Source organism: Scleropages formosus, chromosome 8, assembly GCF_900964775.1.
Source record: "Scleropages formosus chromosome 8, fSclFor1.1, whole genome shotgun sequence".
Lineage (NCBI taxonomy): Eukaryota > Metazoa > Chordata > Actinopteri > Osteoglossiformes > Osteoglossidae > Scleropages > Scleropages formosus.
The window spans coordinates 19256914-19276704 of NC_041813.1; the positions used below are offsets into that span (position 1 = coordinate 19256914).

General features: G+C 46.5%; 1 protein-coding gene across 3 annotated transcripts in view; it reads right to left on the minus strand.

Moving 5' to 3' along the window:
* Positions 1–19791, minus strand: part of LOC108937416 (protein kinase C beta type) — a 52037-nt gene that overhangs the window by 24209 nt on the left and 8037 nt on the right. For 2 of the 3 annotated variants that reach the window (XM_018757356.2, XM_018757355.2), the window contains exons 3-4: positions 5420–5502; positions 392–503 (exon numbers count right to left, since the gene is read on the minus strand). In XM_018757356.2, the coding sequence (XP_018612872.2) occupies positions 392–503; positions 5420–5502 (195 nt within the window). Of the gene's footprint in view, positions 1–391; positions 504–5419; positions 5503–13245; positions 13315–19791 lie in introns of those variants that run through there. The other variant, XM_018757357.2, reaches the window with a different exon arrangement.

Here is a 19791-nt window from a genome sequence, read left to right on the forward strand (position 1 = left end):
GCGCACAAAAAAACAGCGACAGAGAAACGATGGAGAAAATCGGTCATTCCTGAACGATCGCATTACAAAACGGGGTCTTCCTCAGTGCCAGGACAAACTGTGGCTGTATCTTATGACTGGAACGTATTTTATTACACTTCATATATTAACACCATTAATATCACTGGCCCTGAACAGCTCCTTTTATTAAGTAATTTAACACCAGTGGGTTCCTTTATTGAGTAACTGAGCATTCACTGATCTGCATTATCAAATACTTGGCAGGTAAGTGGGGCGCAGTACCCAACCTGGCCGCAAGATGTCACTATCGTGCAAATAACGGTAAAACTGCTTTGTACAGTAATCCAATAGGATGACCTGGGGCAGGTAGACAGAGAGGTGCTGTACATACTGTCGCAGCGCATGCCCTGGTGGATGAGTCCATACAGCAGTGAGCCACAGTGGTCGCAGAACGTTGGGCTCGAGTACGTGTGTACCTTGAACTTGTGCTTGCTCCGGGGGTCCTGCAATGGACAACAGAGCAAGAGAACATTTTTATTATCGTCTCCCTGACGGATGACTTGGAAGGTGACGGTCTGAGTGGGCAAGGTAAAAGAACCTCAGGATGAAGGAATCCTGAATCTGACCCACAACCAGCATTCCAATGAATGTAAAACAACCCTTCTTAAGCCTGACCGCACACACACACACACACTCCAGCCTTTGAACCTGAGATTTTTCGTAAACAGATCTTGCACAGGACAGAACAGTCACTATCTTCAAGATGAGGAAAAGGGCTTGCGGCAAAAATTACAGGTTGCAAAACTGCCGCTGAAATCGCAAGTGAGCTGCTTTGTCAAAAATTGCCATATTTCTGTAAAAATCTGTGAAACAGCCCATTGCATTAAGTGAGTAAAACACAAATTAAAATTTCTTTCAACAACACCCACTGAATCACCTAAGAATTAAAAAAAAAAAAAAATGTAAAATACTCCACAGGTTTCCCCATTAATGGATATTCAATGAGTGCAGCGTGGTCATGGTCACCGCCGTAGCAACCGCGATATAGTTGATGGATGAAGAGCAATCGGTCCTGCAGACATGGCCACATTTTCCCTGATCCAACACCTCAAAACAAGGCGATTGTGAGACAGACAGGTGCAGGAGGAATGTTGGTACGGAGTGAGGAATCCTAGAGTCAAGTGTTGCAGCTAAGACTGCGGTTTGGGTCAGAACGGAGTCAACTGCCATCCGTGGCAGATCGCTCGGTGTCATTGCTCGCTGGGGGTTAAAGGGGTTGAGCTACTGTGGATATGTAGTTCGGCTTGCTAGAGGCATAAGGGGTGCCGTGGCGGTGCTTTCAGCAAGGGACACACAGCCAGTGGGTCAGCAGGTGACACCCAGAGTTCACTAAAGACTGTTGAAAGCAGGCGGGGAGCTTGATGTACAGGAGATGCGCGACAGCTTGCGTCCGCCGCGCAGGTGAGCGAGACGCAGCAATTCCTCAGAGCGAGGCCGGCAGGGGGAGGCAGTACAGGACTCCATTACCGCGCCTTTATTTCTTTTCATCGCACATGTATTATGCATTCTCGTCCGCAGCTCTCCTGCTGCCAATTAGAAAGGCGTCCATGCGGCCCACCTGGCTGTAGGCGATTACACCCCCGCAGGAAGCAGCGGAGGAAGAGGAGGTTCGCGAGATGGGCTTCGGTGCGGCGTCCAGCGAGAGACGCCCCTGGGGCTTGCCGCTTTTCCCGCGAACCCCGCACACATACCTACGCCCGCGCGCGAAACAAACAAACACACGGACACATGCACTCGCACGCTCCGGACCGAGAGCTGGATGCGACACGGGATGGGGGCCGGTAGCCAAACAAATGCTTAATGACTAATTAAAGCAACGATTTGACTGGGTGCGAAGGCTCTGGCGGCTGCTGTGTTAAGCTTAGCGTGGCCCCTCTAGACGTCTGGAGTTTGTCCCAGCGGAAGCCCAGCAGCCGGGGACGTGCTGTCCAGAATTCTGCTCCCAGAGCTATTCTAGGAACTTGCAGATGAAACCATCATAATCAGTCTCGTCTTTCAATAAGTAGCACTGGCTTGTTGGCAGATGCTTTTAATTTTTTATTATATATTTATATATATATATATATTTTTTTTTAAAGAGCACAACACCAGGGTTCCTCCAAGGACTTAAACCTCTGGTCATAAACTGAGCCCTTAGCGAGCTCTCTTCAATACATCAGCATTGTGTGACAGCAACGATATACCCAATAATAACTCTCCTAATTTGAACCCACTCCAGGGGTTCTTTGAGGCTCTAAGAGTCAGCGGCTAAATAATTCCAGCGGTAAATGTGAAAACTTTCCTGGTTTTCCTGCTGGGATGCGTGGGGCTTCAGTCCAAACAGGGACTGTTTTTGGAAGGGGACCATAGGATCATGTACAGGCATTGTTTCTCAGCAAAAGGCAAGATTTGTAATGCGGAGTTGTGAACCAGGCAGGGAAACGGGACCAATTATTTACAGACAGTGTCTCTTTCTCTGTTTTGAAAACACAGACTAATTAGCACCAAGTTTCAGAAAACTGCTTTTCAGCTGGAGCAACGTGGACTCATCTGAAAACGGGAGTGTGAGCCACATCATTCCTGACCGCTGAACAAAACCTTGAGGATTTTTTTTTAAAAAAAAAAAAAAAAAAATAACTACAACACTATCAGCAATGGGGTGGGGGCACGGGGGGTTTTGGCCTGTGCCCGCTATGTGGTGGATCTGGGGTTCGAGCACCGCTTGGGGTGCCCTGCGGCGGACTGGTGCCCCACGCTGGGTGTGTCCCTTCCCCCCTCGGCCCCGAGCCCCGTGTTACCGGGTAGGCTCCGGCCCGCCGCGACCCCGCATGGGACAAGCGTGTGTAGCAATTGCAAATCAGCAAATTAATCATTCAGCAGACTTATTTAAACTTGTAAAGTGACTTACAATATTATGACTGTACACCAAGATACTTAATACCTAAATAAGGCAGGGTAATTTTTACTGCATTAAATCAAGCTATGTATCTTTAGCAATGGTATTACAGCAGGGCATCTGAACCCGGGTACTTCAAGTGCGAGGCAACGGCTCTGACAACTACGCAACCGGCTGCTGCCTCTGTGAATAAGAGGGCTGTCCGCACCTGTCAGGGAAGAAACAGATTCCCATAGCAACAAATGTTAGGGCACTTACATTTATTTATTTAGCGGATGCTTTTTTCCAAAGCAACTTACAATGTTAAGGTCACAATAATTGCATGCTTACAATCATTTACACATTTATACAGCTGGGTAATTTTAGTGGCATAACTGAGGGTAAATATGTTGCTCAAGGGTACTACAGCCAGAGGGGGGGGGGATCAAACCTGCAACTGTTGGATCCAAAGGCAGTAACTCTAACCAATATACTACCAGCTGAAGAGTAACATTTATCAAGTCACAGTCCATATAAAATCCATACGGACCTCTTCCTCTCTCTTAATTTCAGGTCAAAGCTCCTGATGAAAATGCTGTTGCCCAAACAACCACTTGACCATCAGACCCGATGACCATTGACATTCATGATGCCTTCTGAGGTTAAAACTCGGAGACCTCAGATGTCCAGCTGGAACTTTGGTGTTTCCAGCTATGGAAAAGGTGCAGACCACCACGCAAACTCTGAACGTGTGTGGAATACGTTGCAAAATTTGTAGAATGTGTGGAATATGCTGCAATATGCTGGAACACCATGGAATATGGGTGGCAAGTTGCACAGTGGATAGAGTCGATGACTTGCAATCTAACAATGCAGGTCTGAGTCCCCCTCCTGCTACAGTAACCTTGACTGATGTTCTTCCCTTGTAGTGACAGAGTTGATGCTGCATAATTTTCTATATTACTGTAAACAGCTTCAGACTAAGTTGCACTGAAGATAAACACCAGCTAAATGAATAAATGAAAATGAATAATACGGAATAAGATGGAAGATGCTGGAATATGCTAGAATATGTAATAAGTACAGAACGGCAGAGGCTCGTGCCAGAAATGCATGTTTGCGACGCATCGGCAACACCAGCGACAGCAGCCAATTATCATCAAACACGGGAGGGAAGGAATAGCGAGACAGAGAGAGAGAGAGAAAGCACTGTAGTGGTTTCTAAACACAGTTTAATCATATCCTTAATATCCCCACGGTGGGACTCCATCTGATGAGGCTCAATACCAAACCGCCCCGGAAGCCAACTACGCTTGGGAGCGGAATTCTTAGACTGTAACCTTGGGTGTTCTAAGGCACACAAAGGAACGTAGGGAGCTCTTGCTTGTTTCAGTGTCTCTTCTAGGAACCCGCCCACCATCGCAGCGGACTTTCTTGCTAGAGGGCAGAGCCGAAGTGGTTCCCCGGTGGGATGTCCAGTTTCAGACCATGACCCTGTTTCAGGCCTTGAGGAAAATCGAGGTGTCAGAGCGTAGGTTACTTCGTCGAAGTCCTTTCCTTCTGACACCGAATCTTGCCTGCTCCGCTCAACGCGGTCTGCGATCCCCTGTCCTCCGAGAAGGAAATTGGTCAAACTAGTTACTTGAGCGAACGTGGCCAGGAGGATAGCGCCGGAACTGAGACGTGAACGGATCGCAAGTCTTCCAGACGGCAGCTCTTCGGACCCCCTGCCCCGGCGCACCGAAATAACGGGGAAATGTAGGCTTCATTAGCAGATAATGTCACAAAGTGTGAGGGACACGGCTCCGCAGAAATCCCAACAGGAACTTCCTAATTAACCCAGTTCTATAATAGGCGCCCAGCGATTCCCTTTGAAATGGATGCAGGGAGTGTGACATTGACTGTGAGTCTCCTGACAGCCACGGTAACCGCCGCTGCTGTGCGTCTTGAGACAAACCTGTAAACCTGTGCGAGGAAGGACTTATCTCGGTGTCACAGGGCATCTTCATTAAAGAGCATATCTCCCCAGATTACTCTCTTATTACCGGCTGACATCCTCACCGGCATCGCTGGGTATTTATAGGTGCTGAAAATTAACCCCCGAGACTAATTTAGTCACAATCGACTTTCCATCAAAAAAGGCTGTTTTTGCCACGATGCCAACGCTCAGCTAACAGACCTCAAGGATACGGTCCAAGGCATCTATGCCCGTGTGGGATCCTGTTGCCAGGGAGCAACCTTCTCCCACCTGCTCACTTACCAGGTGGAGGCGCTGTCTTGCTTTTCCCTTCCCTCAACCCCTTAGCGTTCCCATCTCCCGCTGCCAGCCTGGGCTGTTTGAATTCACTTTCAAGAACAAAGACTCACATAACAACTCTCAAGGTCACCTCAAGGCCATAAATCTTTCAGCCTGTAAAAGTCAAAGCAATTATTTCACCTGCTAGCTAGACAGATGCGACCTGCGCGACGGCGCAGCAAGGAGGCGGTTGAGGGTGGTTTACTCACGTCTGACGCGGGACCCTTGTCTGCACCTGGACAGGAGAAGGTGACGAATTCATGGCACCGCTTATGCACCACAAAGCAGCACACTGCAAACAAAGAAAAGAGGCAAGGGGTGAGGAAGCCTGTCAGTCACTGGAAATCAACGCCAGTTGGTGCCGGCACGTGGCTCAGAGCCACGCAGATCGCGGACGTGGGGCTCTGCAGGAGGGATGTGCGTGTTCACGCCGGGCCTGAAGTTTGGGCATTGAGCGTGGTGGCGGCAAAGCTCACTGCTGGATGCAAAAAGCATGCAAAGCAAAGCTGCCTTGCCCTCCAGCTCCATCTTCCGGTCTTCCGGATCTTCGTATCCCCACAGGCTGTCCAGCCCCACACTGTAGTGCCACAAAAGGCTTTCAACAGCCCCACACAGCATCCTGCCCATGGCAAGCAGAGGAGATGATAACAATGCAAATTGAACCCGTGACACAAAGAGGAAAAAAAAAAGCCTAACTGTTTCATCCTGAAAGAAGAGCAAAAAGAGTCGATGGGAGCACACAGTCAACTGAGCACGGCGCTCTCCATCGCGGTGATACCAGCAGGCCGGGTGAATGGAAATCTCTGTACCGTCATACCGGAACTGTTGGCAACAGGTATAAATCTGTACCGGCAGTCTGTATCGATGGAGTAATCTTTACATATTGCGGTACAGTGCATTAGCACTATATTTTGAAGACAAACTCGGAGAGTTTCCACAAGTTAGAGATTAAAATAAATGAGACCAACACAAATTTGCAAGACACATTGCACTATGTATAGTATATGCATATAAGAGGAACACATCAATGAATTTATAAATACGTCAGTAAATATCAGAATTGCAATCATCGCCAATGTACTTTATGCTGATAAAGTGGTGAGGTGTTTATGAAGTGGCCAGCGGGCATAGTGACAACAGCAGTGAAAATGAGATAGAAATCGCACAGACAGGTGGAAATCTCTGTACCGTGACATCAGCAGTTTGGGTGATGATAGAGTCTAAACAGAGCGATACCAGCAGCCTGAATGAATGGGGAACTCTCTATACACTAAGTGTTGATGACAGAATAAAATTTTTTATGCAGTGATACCAGCAGTCTTGGTTCCCATTCAGACAGATCTCCAGTTCATTATTAACCATATCCCATTCATTATGCAGGTTGCAGTAGGGGAGGGATCCAGTGACTCATAGACACCCGGTCCCCAGAACCAGGACTTCAGCTGCTTCTCCTTTATTGACTTATTTAACGCTGCCTTGACAGGCAGAATGAATGGCCTCCCTCACCTCTATTCAGAGAGCACACAAACAAGCAAACACACACAAAAACATTCAGTTGAGAGCCACCCCCACCCTTTCCCCAACACACAATGACAAAAAAAAAAAAAAAAAAAACTCAAAAACAAATATGCATACAGCGAAATATGATGCAAATAACATCAGAAGCGCAACTTTCTATTACGCAGTCAGAGGAATGAGGACAGTAAACCCCTAGGCTTGGAGCTGCAGGTCGCGATTCAGGACAAGCAAGCCGAGTCGGTATGAGTCGTGTCGGAATAAAAAGAAGGATTTAATGCGCTGCCTGGGTGGGACGCTTGAGACTCTTCTAAACAACATTCACAGGCGCCATCAGAGAAAGCGCTGGAACCCTGAGGAGGCAACAATGCAGCTGTCACCATCTTCCAAAAGGATGACTCGTGGAGTGGGGGGGGGACCCAGAAAATCAGTTCGGGTGCAACAATAGGAGAGCGGTGGTTACATAACCAAGGCCTCGGAGAGAAGATTGTGCAGGATCAGCCTGGTTTCCTTCATAAAGAAGGAGTGTTTGTTCAAGGGCAAAGAGCACGTCTGCAAGCCTCAGCTGCACAAAACTGCATCGACTCCACAAACCAGTCAGGGTGAAGGTGGAGATGAGGCGCCGTTTCTACCTGAACTCCCTTCTCTGGCCCTTTCGCTCGAGTCTTTGCAGCAGGGAGGCGAATAAACACGGTCACCACTTCCAGGAAGGGCTCCACTACATGACACCAGCAGGTGGCACAGTACTTAGAGCCACTGTCTTGTACCCAAAGGACTTGGGTACAAATCCCACCTCCTGCCGTGGTACCTTTGATCGAGACATACAAGCCGACTCGAAACAGTAAAGAACGCCCAGCTGAATAAATGGGTAAATCAGTATATACAGCTTAACATTGTCACTTCCGAGAAAAGTGTCAGGTACATAAATGTAAATGACAGGAGAGAGATTTGTTCTGCTCTTGACCCCCTTGTGACAGAACACGTCAAAAGAAGCCAGTGCTGAGGGGACACTTCCCTCGGCTTTGACCGAACTGTTTGTTTGGCTGAACCCCACACCCACCTGCGGTATGAAGTGTGCGCTTTTGTTCCACAAGGGATGCTCCAGTGGCCATCCCTCTGACCTAACATACAGTCACACAGCTGCACCCCTTCGACACAGAAACCCTGCAAGACGCTGGGCAGCCGCACAGCAGAAATGCTGCCAGCCTTTCTCATACCGCACTGAACAGCTGAATGGAGAGGCGAGCTGGAGAGTTCAATGGAAGAACAATGTGTGCGTGTGTGTGTGTGAGTGAGTGTGTGTGAGAGAGCAAGAGAGAGAGAGCGAGAGATTATCACAAAGCTAATCCATGGGAGCCATCCTGCCTCTCGCATCCCTTGATAAAGCCTCCAGCACCTGGGCCACACAACCGGCCACGTCCCACAGCATCCAGGCGAGTTTGCGTAGCCAGAAAAGTAGGCCACACAGTCAGGACACACAGGAGCCTAAATATTCAGACAAGCTCAGAGCAGCTGTGCCGCTCCCAGAAAGAGAGCTCAGAACCACCAAGCCAGTAAAACCTCAAAATTTCATACTTAATAAAAAAAAAACAGACATGCAGACATCTGTGCAGCTGGGGTCAGCGGAGCAGGATGGTACATTGCTGTGGGGCTAAAGTGAGACCGAATGGCACGCCTCACCACAAGCATTCAGCCGCAGGGCCGGGAAGGAGTAGGTGCCCCATCGCCAAGACCTTTCACCGAATATTCTGTATCGATCTTGAAAAAGAGAGACACCGCGATAACAAGCACTCATTCCGCCATCTTAAGAATGGGTTCAAGGACACGGGACTGCGAGGTACGGGCTCAAAGATGGCAGCGCGACACAGACTGCCACTGAGAAACTCATTTTAAGTGAATTTCCAACCAACGTCTATAACCGTTCGTCCAGAGTGGGGTCACTGCGAGCCGGAGCCTACCCGGCAACATAGGGTGCAAGGCCGAAGGAGGAGGGGACACACCACGAACGGGATGCGAGTCCGTCACAAGGCACCCCGAGCAGGGTTCCTAGGATCAAATACAGAAAAGTGGCTGTTCAGTTTGGCACTGTGCCGCCGTTCGATCACCGCTTCATTGTTTCCCGACTACGGCTCCTTTTAAAATGAGCGATTATTGTTTTCACTATTCTGCTTCGTTTGCCACATACAAACTCAACAAGAGGACTTTGTTTAATCACTTGAACCAAACTGAACCAAGGCAGCAGGGGAAAGTGGAAGAAAAAATATGGAGCGACAGGATGGGATGGAGGGAGGATGCAAATGAGCAGGAGGGAAGGATGGGAGAGGATGATAGAAAGAGATCACCGGTGGGAATTTGTTGGCTGTTCCACAAAGGGCACCTGTGAGTCAATTTCTCATCCTACCCAAGAATGGTAACACTCATACAGATACCGGTCCAGCTGGGGAGCCACAGTGCCCCCTCAGAGAATGATCCCCCAGCTGCAGCTTTCAGGAAAGCTCAATTAAGAAGCAGTGACAGGTGAGTGAGGCAGGATACCAATGTGCTAACACTCAGTCTGGTCTAGGAGACACACGGTCACAAGAACAGCAAGACCCACATTCTGGATCCTTTGGTCGATCTATCACAACCCCCAATTTGGAGCTCTCTGCCAAAAATGTCAATACAGCCAACTGGTACCCTTCATCCATATCAAGCAGATGAGACTCTGCTCTGGTTGACTCGGAGCTAAAGGAGAACAGTGTCCTACATACTGAAGCCAAGCGTACTGGGTCAGATGCTGCAGAGTCTGTCAGATATGGTCTTCGCACCTTCTGTTTATGTTAACTGAGCATTTTTTTTTTCCCGGGAAAAATATCTTCAAATAATAGTAATTTTTCCTTCTCCCCAGAGGCCTTGTGGTACCCCATGAGATGTATTCACTCATAACAAATCTGTTGAGTCTGAGCTACACACTGTCTGATAGGGGGGAACATTGTCTAAGCTTTAAGCTGTGCAACAGGGCAATCCGTTCATCACGGTGAGCAGCCCCAAATTGATTCAGTCAAGCTCAATAATTAACCTGCTCAATTTATGGAGGTGAAACACAGAACATGGCCTAGAGGGTCTGCATTGTTATGAAGCTTGACAGCTAATGTCTTTGAGTTGAGGTAGGTCCCATGTAGAACTACTGCTGCAAGAGAATATCGCTTGGTTGTGCTGAAGAACCCATCACGGGATCAGAAAAATCCTTTCCGATTGCTCTGAAATCACCTTGTACTTTGAGTGATCATTCCTCAGAACCTGTTACATTTTGTCTACTGATGTTACATTCATATAAATGAACTTAGCTAACACTTTTCTCCAAAGAGACTTACAATGTTAGTGTACTTACAATTACTTTCTCATTTGTACAGCTGGGTAGTTTTTGCTAGAGCAATTTTGGGTGCTTAAAAGGTTACTACAGCCAGAGGCAAGATCTGAACCTACAACCTTTGGGTACAAAGGCAGCAGCTCTAAACACTTAACTACCATTAATAAGTTTACCCATTTACCCTCATTCTGTTGATGCAATGCAATATTTTTCTCTGAGATGATCACTTTTGAGAAAAGCATCTGCTAGAAGAATAACTTCATGCAGAGGAGCAGTTTTTCTTGGTGCAATTTTTCAGAATCAGTACCTTGCTCAAGGATACTGCAGCAGGTGGAATTCAAACCTGTGACCTCTAGATCAAAAGGCAGCAGCTCCAGCCATTCTGCTACCTGCTGCCCTCTATAGAAATGCTACAGACATGTTGATTCCTATCACTTCTATATGTAGGTAGCTACTGGAATATGTGCAGTATGACAATGACTATAACAAGCGAGCTATGCTTGAATTATCGTGTGTATTCGTCTAAGCCTTCTGTTGGTAGTCAGATTGGCTTTTCTTTACTCAATGCTGTATGTCTGCAAAATGGATATATGTAACTGTAAAGGTTATTAAATGCATGGTAAAATCGAGGGGCCTGGGCAGACCGATGCTGCCATGGCTAATGCTGGAGAACTGCACCTTCTCTTCTTCATCTGTACATTTAGCAAAATTTCACATTAAAGCAAGCGAAGTCTGCTTCTTGTTCTCAAGTTGCCGAGAGCCACCCAGTACACTGGAACAGAGCTAAAAGAAGAGAGCCTGGGTACTGCAAGTTCTACAAACTAAGTTCCTTCTCATTTTCTTCAAGTCCATGATCTCTTCTGTTAAATTCTAAAAACAACCAATTCCCAGGTATTAAAGTGATTCTAAGTCAAGGTCCTCTACTGAGGTTACACTGAAATTCCAATCATTACAGATATATAACTGGTTTGGTAAAACAACCTTACACTTAAAATACTTTTTTTTTTTTTTTTTCTTAAACAATTTAGTCTCATCTTTGCACCATGAAGCCTTATTAAAGGATGAATTCTTCCAGGGAGGTAAAAAGTATCTGCATACTGATGATTCTAAAAGGAATTCAAAACACTTTACAATGCGCTTTTGTAATATACACTATCACATAAGGGTAAATCATGAATAGGCTTAACTGAAATAATTAGAACCCATTCCTTTTTGAAACTCCATCAGCTGTTAATATGTGCATTTTGAATTAGCATTAAGAACGGCCACATTACGAGTCTGAGTTTCACAGTCATGCAAAGAGCATAGTGGAAGAGGCGAAGGTGAGGAGAGGCTATGAAGTTTTGCATGCTCGCCCCCGCTACCTGAAACAACAACCTGTCATGCTCCACTATAAGGGGCCAGAAATTGTCAACTACCATTTGTATGGGAATACAGAGGCAGATGACCCACTGAGGAGACCCAGGAAAGGAGTCAGTTGGGTAAAGTTGCTGAATTACTCCGATCTCTGGTTGGTTATGGACCCACATTGGTCACAAGAGTTGCTAACAAGCACAGTGACCTCTAGCTGTGCCGACCATACGTGAGCTTCATCAGCCTGTTTGGCAGGAGCAACCCTTGGGGTCCCGAAATCAACATCCTCGACCCCGTTACAAAGGCATCAGCTGCCGTCTATCTGTGAACGCAAACACGATGAAATAGCTAAAGCGTGACTGCTAACTGGTTACAAGCGGGGCTGATTTGCATCTATAGATAAAGCCCTGAGATAACATCTGTTGCCGGGATGATGGTAATTTTGCATAAGGAGCTTCAGTGTGTTAACTTGGAAAACCTCACTGGATGACACCTAACAGGTGTCTCTCTGATGTGGTGCACCCAACAGGTTTAATAGTAAGTCCAGTGAGGTGACAGACCTCTTTAGTTTTCCACATTTCCAGGTGCAGAGTTTTCTAGCGGTCCAGTCGCTCAAAATTTCAAGCTACACGCCAGAAAAGGCTCGCTTCACTGTGGCCTGCCCAACACACAAAATAAGCAGCGACAGTCCAGCACGGGACCCAGAAGGGTGCCATGAGGGACAGACCTGGAATTTGAGGGAAATCAGAGATAAAGCAAAATGAAAAAATGCATCATTTTCACCTTTCATTCCCTTCAAAATAAAAAAGTTATGCAAGTAAAGACCAACCTACGCGCTAAATATAAATATATCGGCTCCGGTGGAGGGGTAGGGCTGGCTCGAGGAGATGCCAGGAAGGGTCAGTTGAGTCACCCTCGCATCCGATGCCATCCGTGCCTTCTTTTCTTTGTTCTTGGAGCCCTCCGCTTCTGCCCCGTTGGAAAAATCGCACACGGGTGCTCCAAAATTTACCCAGCTTGCCTTGCACTGCCCAGTCTGTGCCAGCGCAACTTCAGGAGGCGTAGGCTGTCAGACAGGAATTCCGTTAGGCTCCCTGGCTCCACTTATGTTGGAACGGGAGAGAGGCAAAAGTTTTGAGGCCTCCCCACCGGACTTCGCGAGACAGGAGCTAATGCCTCGCACCTACAGTGCCGTGCAGCCCAGATGAAATACATTAACTGCAGAAACAACGTTGGTGAGCGTCCCAGCTAGCCACTTGTAAACTCTGAAAAACGGCCAATCAAAAATAATCAAGAGCCCTCACTTTCACTAAATGATGAGCAATCTGATTACTAAAGCAATTGAGATGACAAAAGAGAGAAATGAAAACCACGGCCGGCCTCAGCGGAGCTGTAACCGAGCTGTTGGTAATGCCCTCCGTGGCAGAGGAGCCTATATTGGCACCCAGCCGGCCCTCTGCTCTTCCCATCTCGGTGACAATGGCTCTTAAATCCCCGTTTCATCTCCTAGTGAAGGGCCACTTTCTCCCGCTCACCGCCTGCTTGAAAACTTCTCCCCCCTCCCCACCGACGAGCTCGTGCAGCCCCCGCACACACCTATGCCTAGCCCACGCAAACAGAACGTTCTGGAACAGAGCGCTATGGGGGAAGTGAGAAAAAGAGTGAGGGAGAGACGGCGAGAGAATGAGAACAGGTAGGGTCAGAGAGGATGCACGACCACAGTCATCTCTCAAGGCCTATGTACAGGCACACGCGCGCGCACACTCTCACACACGCAGCCTACCCTATTTAGAAACCTGAAATATGCCCAGTACTCACACAGGGCTGAGTTACGTGGCTCCAGACTAATCAGAACGAGGTTCTGACGCATGCTCTGGAAGAACCCTCCTCGTTGCGACCGCAGTCCTGACGCAACCAATCTAATTTGCCAGAAAAAAAAAAAAAAAAAAAAAAAGCCGTTCTCGTTCGTATGAGAAAATATCCCATAATTAGCCTTCTCATCGAGACACATGGAAGTCAGGGATGGGGTTGGGAAGAGGGCGTGACATCGATTTGTCATGTTTACGAAATTGCTCCATTTTTAATCCAGCACTTCAGGCGGCTGACATATTTACTGGCAAAACTGACACAAAATTTCCAAATCTTGAAATGTCATGAGAATTCATTGCGACACGCTAGGTGGACCAGATTGCTTAGCAACTACTAAATGTCAGTCTTGTGCTCTGAACTCCAGAACAAACATCTCCTCAGCGGCAGGTCTTGACAGGCGAACAGTTCACCACAGGTGGGGGGTGGGGAGGGCAGCTAACAACTATAACGTCACTAGCTCACTCCGCATTCTGGGAATCTTCTCAAGTAGCTGGACCAACTTCACCAAGAGCTTTATTAGCATCGAGGAACGGGGGATTCCTGTCGGAACTCATGAAGTACGTCAGCAGCCTGATCTGCTGGGTTTCTAACCAGATTGAGCATGACCACAAAACGGATGGATGAATACCTCAAAACTGATAGTCCGAACACTTCGCAGGCTATAGATCTAAATTTCAAGCTCTGTTGCCAACCCAATTAAATCCTCCACTACTAAGGTTACCAGAGGAAGGGGGTTGGGCATTTCTATGGTCTGCATTTCTCAGGAAGTGTGTGACATCTTCTCCTCGTTAACTGGGCCATTTGCACGCAGACCCATTAAAGCATGCAAATCAGGCGCAGGCCACAGTCACGGCAGGTAACAGCAATTAATTTATTCAAGTACTACAGATACAAAATTTTCAGGAATTTTTGATGGATGCATTGCGGGTCAATTGTTTGACCTTTGAAAATAGCTATTTTCTCCAGTAGCTGGCAGAAAACGGAAATCCTTTTACAAACAAATTACTGGGTCTACAGGTAAGGGTGCTGGATCTTAGCTTTCAGAATCAACTCTCAGCACAAAGGCCAGACCAGCAGCATTCTCCTCGAGGGATGATTAGGTATACGTTTCATGCCCCTAATATAACAAAGGTCCTTAAGGACTTCTGGAATGCTCTAGAAGGTCAGTTCTTCGTAGCAAGGGCCTACAAACTTCAGGGACAGTGTGTCATAACAGTACCACCTTGGCATTGTTGTTAGGATCTTTCAAGGGTCTCGGTGAAAAAAGCAGTCGCCAAGGTATCGCCAGCATTGCGTGAATCAGTCCCAGGACCTTCGCTATGACTAACACTGCAGACTCTGCTGCCTGTTGCCTAGCAACCAGGCAAATACTGACTTGGGTTAAAGTAATTTCGAGAAGAAATGCAACACAATGACTGTAGCCTTCCCGAACTTCTTCCTCCTCGTACCAGCTTCTTCACGAGATCAACCACAATGACACCTTTGCAACAAAACAGCCCGTGTCCACTTCATCCCATCACCAGAAAAATTCTGGAATGCTGACATCTTGCAATCCCCATCTGAAAAATGCATGCCATTTTATTTCCCAGGCAGAGCAAAAAAGGGAGAAAGACAAGCAGTGGAGTGGCCAAACATGGTTGATCCTCACACCTTGAATTGACAGTTGAAGAGATGTGGAAGAATTCATATGGAGAAACTTCAACAACACTGAATAACATAAGATGGCTAAAATTTTAATGAAGACGTAGCTGATGGCACTGGAACTGAGAGCAATGACTTTCTGAAATTAAACTGAATTTCCAGCTCTACAGCAATTTTCTCACACCGATTGACACTTTCCAATAGCTGCTAATTTCAAACTATGATGATGGTCTTTGAGTCTATCAAATTGCTCTGTCTGCTTCTCATTTTTAGTAAAATGAAAAAATTTCAACAATGTTCTTCTACGCTAATTACTAGGTAAGGAGCTCTGCACTATATCTGTGAAAATGTGCGAACGCTGGGCGTTCAGTAATTTACTCAGCTATAAGATGTCATAGAATTCTGGACACTAAGACCAGAACTTACCACCAGTCAAAAAACCTATATAAAAAAAGAAGTTTCAAACAAGTGAGAAAACTGAAAGCTTCTTTCACATTGCAGAACAAAACAAGTTCCTTTATAATTTATGCTGTAGAGAAGTCGAGAGTCTCTTCTTCAAAATCTGGATGATTCACTTCAACTCCGAGCCAAACTCACAAATGTATACAAGTTAAGCACGTACAGCATGGATTGCAAAAGCAATCATATACACATGCACGCACATAACACACACTCTTTCAGCTGCCTTTAAGGTACAGTTTTATTATCATCGCAACTGACGCAAGTCAGTTCATTCAGAGGTGTTAGGTGAGACCTTAGGAGAGAATATGTGCTTGTAATGTTCAGGCAAACCAAAAAACACTGAACACACCCCTAGACAGATTCCATAATGATAGGTTTCCTCTTCTAATACATTTGAAATACCATTACTCTGCATTACCATGAGCTGATCACCAGCCAATACCAAGCTGACGTGGGCAGGATAATATTCACCGAAGATCCCATTTCCATTTGTAACATGTATAACCAAAACATAAAGGAGGATCCATTCTACAAAACTGTTTGCATCCCTTTAAAACTGGGCATTAAGGGGCCATGTCAATGGCACATAAATAAATTGATTTTGAACACCCCAACACACCTCACTAGCCCTCTGTGGTGAGAAGTTCCAGAGAACAGTAACAGACCCGTGTGCCCTTGAGCGAATAATAAGGCTGACCCTCTCCCCCTCACGGCAATAGCAATGGTCAAGGATGCAGGAGGAATCAGGTGAATGTTGCTCTCCTCCTAGAGAAAAGTTAAGTCACCCAGTGAAGACTGCTGCCTGCATAGTCAAAAAAGCAGGTGGCTCACACGCACTTCATAGGATGTGGGTGTTACATTTACATTTATTCATTTAGCAGACGCTTTTCTCCAAAGCGACGTACATCTCACAGAACAATACAAAGACTGCACTGCATCAACAGAAGGACAGATTTGGACGTGGACACGTGATTCTTGAGTACAGTCAATTGGTCACATTCCCCCAGTAAATGTTACAGGAGTAGCTGTATAAAGACTTTTCCATTATTAAACAAATTGCTATCAAAAATTATTAAATAAACTCGTATGCTTCTATCATGCACTTATAAGATCAGGGAGAAGCGAGTCCGAAAGAGGTGAGTTTTAAGACCCTTTGTAAATGTAGAGAGAGATTCAGCAGTTCTGAGTGAAAAGGGGTGGTTGTTCCACCACAGTGGAGCCAGAACTGAAACCTTTTGTGCTTTTGATTCTGGCCCTCTTTTGCATGCAACCACCAAGCAGGCAAAGGCGGAGGACCATAACAGTCTGGTGGGTGCGTTACGAATGATCAAGTCTCGGGAGCATTTCAGCTGGTCAAATACAACGCGTGCAGCAGCATTCTGTACCAGCTGGAGAGTTTTAATGACAGCGGTCAGAAGGCCAGACAAGAGAGAGCTTCAGTAGCCCAGGTGGGATGTCACCATGGCCTGTACCAAAAGTTGCATAGAGTTTGTGAGATATGGGTGCATCCTGCGAAACATAATGTGGACGGCTGGTACTCTGGTAGTAGCAGGTGGCCTCCTTCAATCGACTCCTGCAAGTAGACTCCCTTGTCTTTGCACCCCAAGTCTTCACACCACGAGACTGCTGCTATACGCCACCTGCCATAATTTAAAGATGACTAATTTACATCAGTTGAGAGCCAAAACCAAAACTATTCCATGATTGGAACAAAAATAAATCAGCAGTACGATTACTCTAAACCCCTGAGTGAGAGGCAGGCTACAATATGCAACACTCTTCGATTCAGGAGCACACTGACAAAACTGCAAATAAATTAATGATCCACAACTGCACAACAACCGATTACGTCGATCTATAGGCAGAATTACAGATTGGAAACGCGTGCTGGGATATAGAGGTAGCAAAGAAATTTACACGGACGTGACTGCAGCAGCAACCCTCCAACGCAAATATGACGCGCACCGGCACACTGTATTACGTGTTGAAGGGAAGTTGTGAGAATGGGGTAAACGGCAAGGATTTGTGATTGTGAACTGCAATAAAAAGGAGATTTTCTGAAAGGATCTCAAAATCAGAACTGTTGGTTTTGTGGTGTTCAGACTGAAGTTAGGAGGCCAAAGAGCACTGGGACAAAGGAGGATAAATTGTAAAGGGTGATGAGACAATTCAGCGTGTCATTCATTGATATGAAGCTCTACACTATGGCTGTCATCGTCTTGTTCACCAGATAGCTTCTCTGAAATGGCCAGTCACTCAAAAATCAGTGGCACGAACTCCAACACCCAAAAAGGCCAAGGTTTGACCCTCACTGTATTAAACCCTAAACCCAGAAGCTAAAACAGTAACAAAGTCCATATTTTGACTATCTGCAACGTCCAGGCCTGAACACAGACGCTTCCGTTGGTCTTGACTGAAAGGTGCAGAAGGGCAGCTTGCCGATGCTGGAAGCAGCTCTCACACGAAAGGCAAGAGCAGGGAAAGGTGCATCCGTACGGTATGAATCACAAGGTGCATTATTTATGAGCGCGGTGGAAAAGCTGCCTGTTAGCGTCCCCCACAGTATGGCTGCCTTGTTGGCTGGTGTCACACAAAAGGGACGCATGAATATTAAAGAACAAATGCTGCACGACGCTACGTTTGCAGCCGACAGCTGACTCTAAGCGCCGCACTGTTTTTCGACAGCCTAAGAATACCCCCATGGCTCGAGAGATAACACAATATGGCAATGTAATATTAATGGCAGTAACCACAGAGAGAGCAAAATGGATGATTCATTATTTACATTTTGCCTTCACCCTAACACATGCACCCTGTCCAGTCTGCGATGCGACACCAGATGTCTGTCGGGTCCAGGCTGGGGCTGTGAGAGTCATTTGACCCTCTTGACCCCCAAGATCCTTTTTCCCGTTTACTGGAACAAGAGCCTACCCTATCCCCCAGATGGACAAGTGCAGACTGTTCTGATGACGCGACGGCAGAAAAGGAACGGACCCACATGACCGCAAGGACATCCAGTGGGATGGAAGGACACTGGACTTGTCAGTCTGCAGTCATCAGGAAAATCTCTCCGCAAAACACCACTCTCCATATACCTCCATCAGGAGGCCAAACCGAGCCACACTCGCCCGTGGCAGCAACTGCTGTACACAGACCTGAACTCTTGACTCAGATCTGAGGGTAGCAATGGTGGCAGGGAGTCCACTTTTTCTTGACGTCCACATTTCTCTACACATGAGCATTTCTTGTGCTTCTAATTGCTTGGGATGGCCAGTGATTATCAGTGAGGGCTGGTAGGACCCTGTGCGCTACTTTCGATTTTTAATGTTAAAATAATCCTACAGGCGACTGGTTCATACAAACACAGAGTGGGAATAGAAGAAGGACATTAAGAGAGAGAGAGAGAGACAGTGATGGATGGATGACCATTGCACTGGTTGCTCCCTGCTAAGATCCTCCAGAAAAACTGATTTGGCACATTTCACAAAAATGTGCTCGGGTTTCATTTGGCAACTGAAAGATCCAATTATTGTAATACACTCTGCTTTCTGTTTGAAAGGACTGACGTTCAAACGACGGAGAAGAAAAATGAGCCACAAAAAGCATCACTGGCCGAAGCTGAAAACAACATGAGGGACCAAGCTGCAAAACAGAACAGGGACTCACAAACCCTACCAACCCTCACCATCCCCCACCCTTGACCCCAGAACTTCATCCTATGACCTCTCAGCCACAAGTCAACTGTAATGATATCAATCTCTGCTGAGTTTCCCACAACACTGTAAACCTCTGAGAATCAGAACAGCTACATCAGTTTTGTGACATGGTGCCCAAGAGGTCACAACCCCTTATCACTACCCATGCTCACATATCCCTCAGGTGGGAGTCAATCCTCTGTTGACATTTTTGAGCATGACCCTTCTGATTTTAAGATTTTAAGGTGAGCGTTCACGAGGTGCCAGCCAGCGCAGACAGTACCAGCTACAGCTGGACCGTGTGGTCCACACTTCACCCATAAGTAACACTACATCAAACCGTTACAAAATCCTCATACCTCAGAACTACATGAATCAGTCTGTGACAAAGGAAAAATTAAATATGCCATCGTTCAGAGACCTAAAAATCACTGAATCACTGCGAAAACGTAATTTTAGGAACTCCTGTCCAGGATCAAGGCTTAATATTGTTAAACGTAATGCACGCTCCTTGTTTAATTACTGTAAGTTACCTACAGCAAGCATGGAGTCTTCAGTGTAATTATAGGTCTACTGAAGAACAAAAGGACAGACCAATGATATGTGGAAACATGCAGTGTGATGTAAACCTCATTTAACTAACACAGTTAAACAGGTAATTACAGGACGTTCTGAGTCTCATTAGTGTTTACAAAAG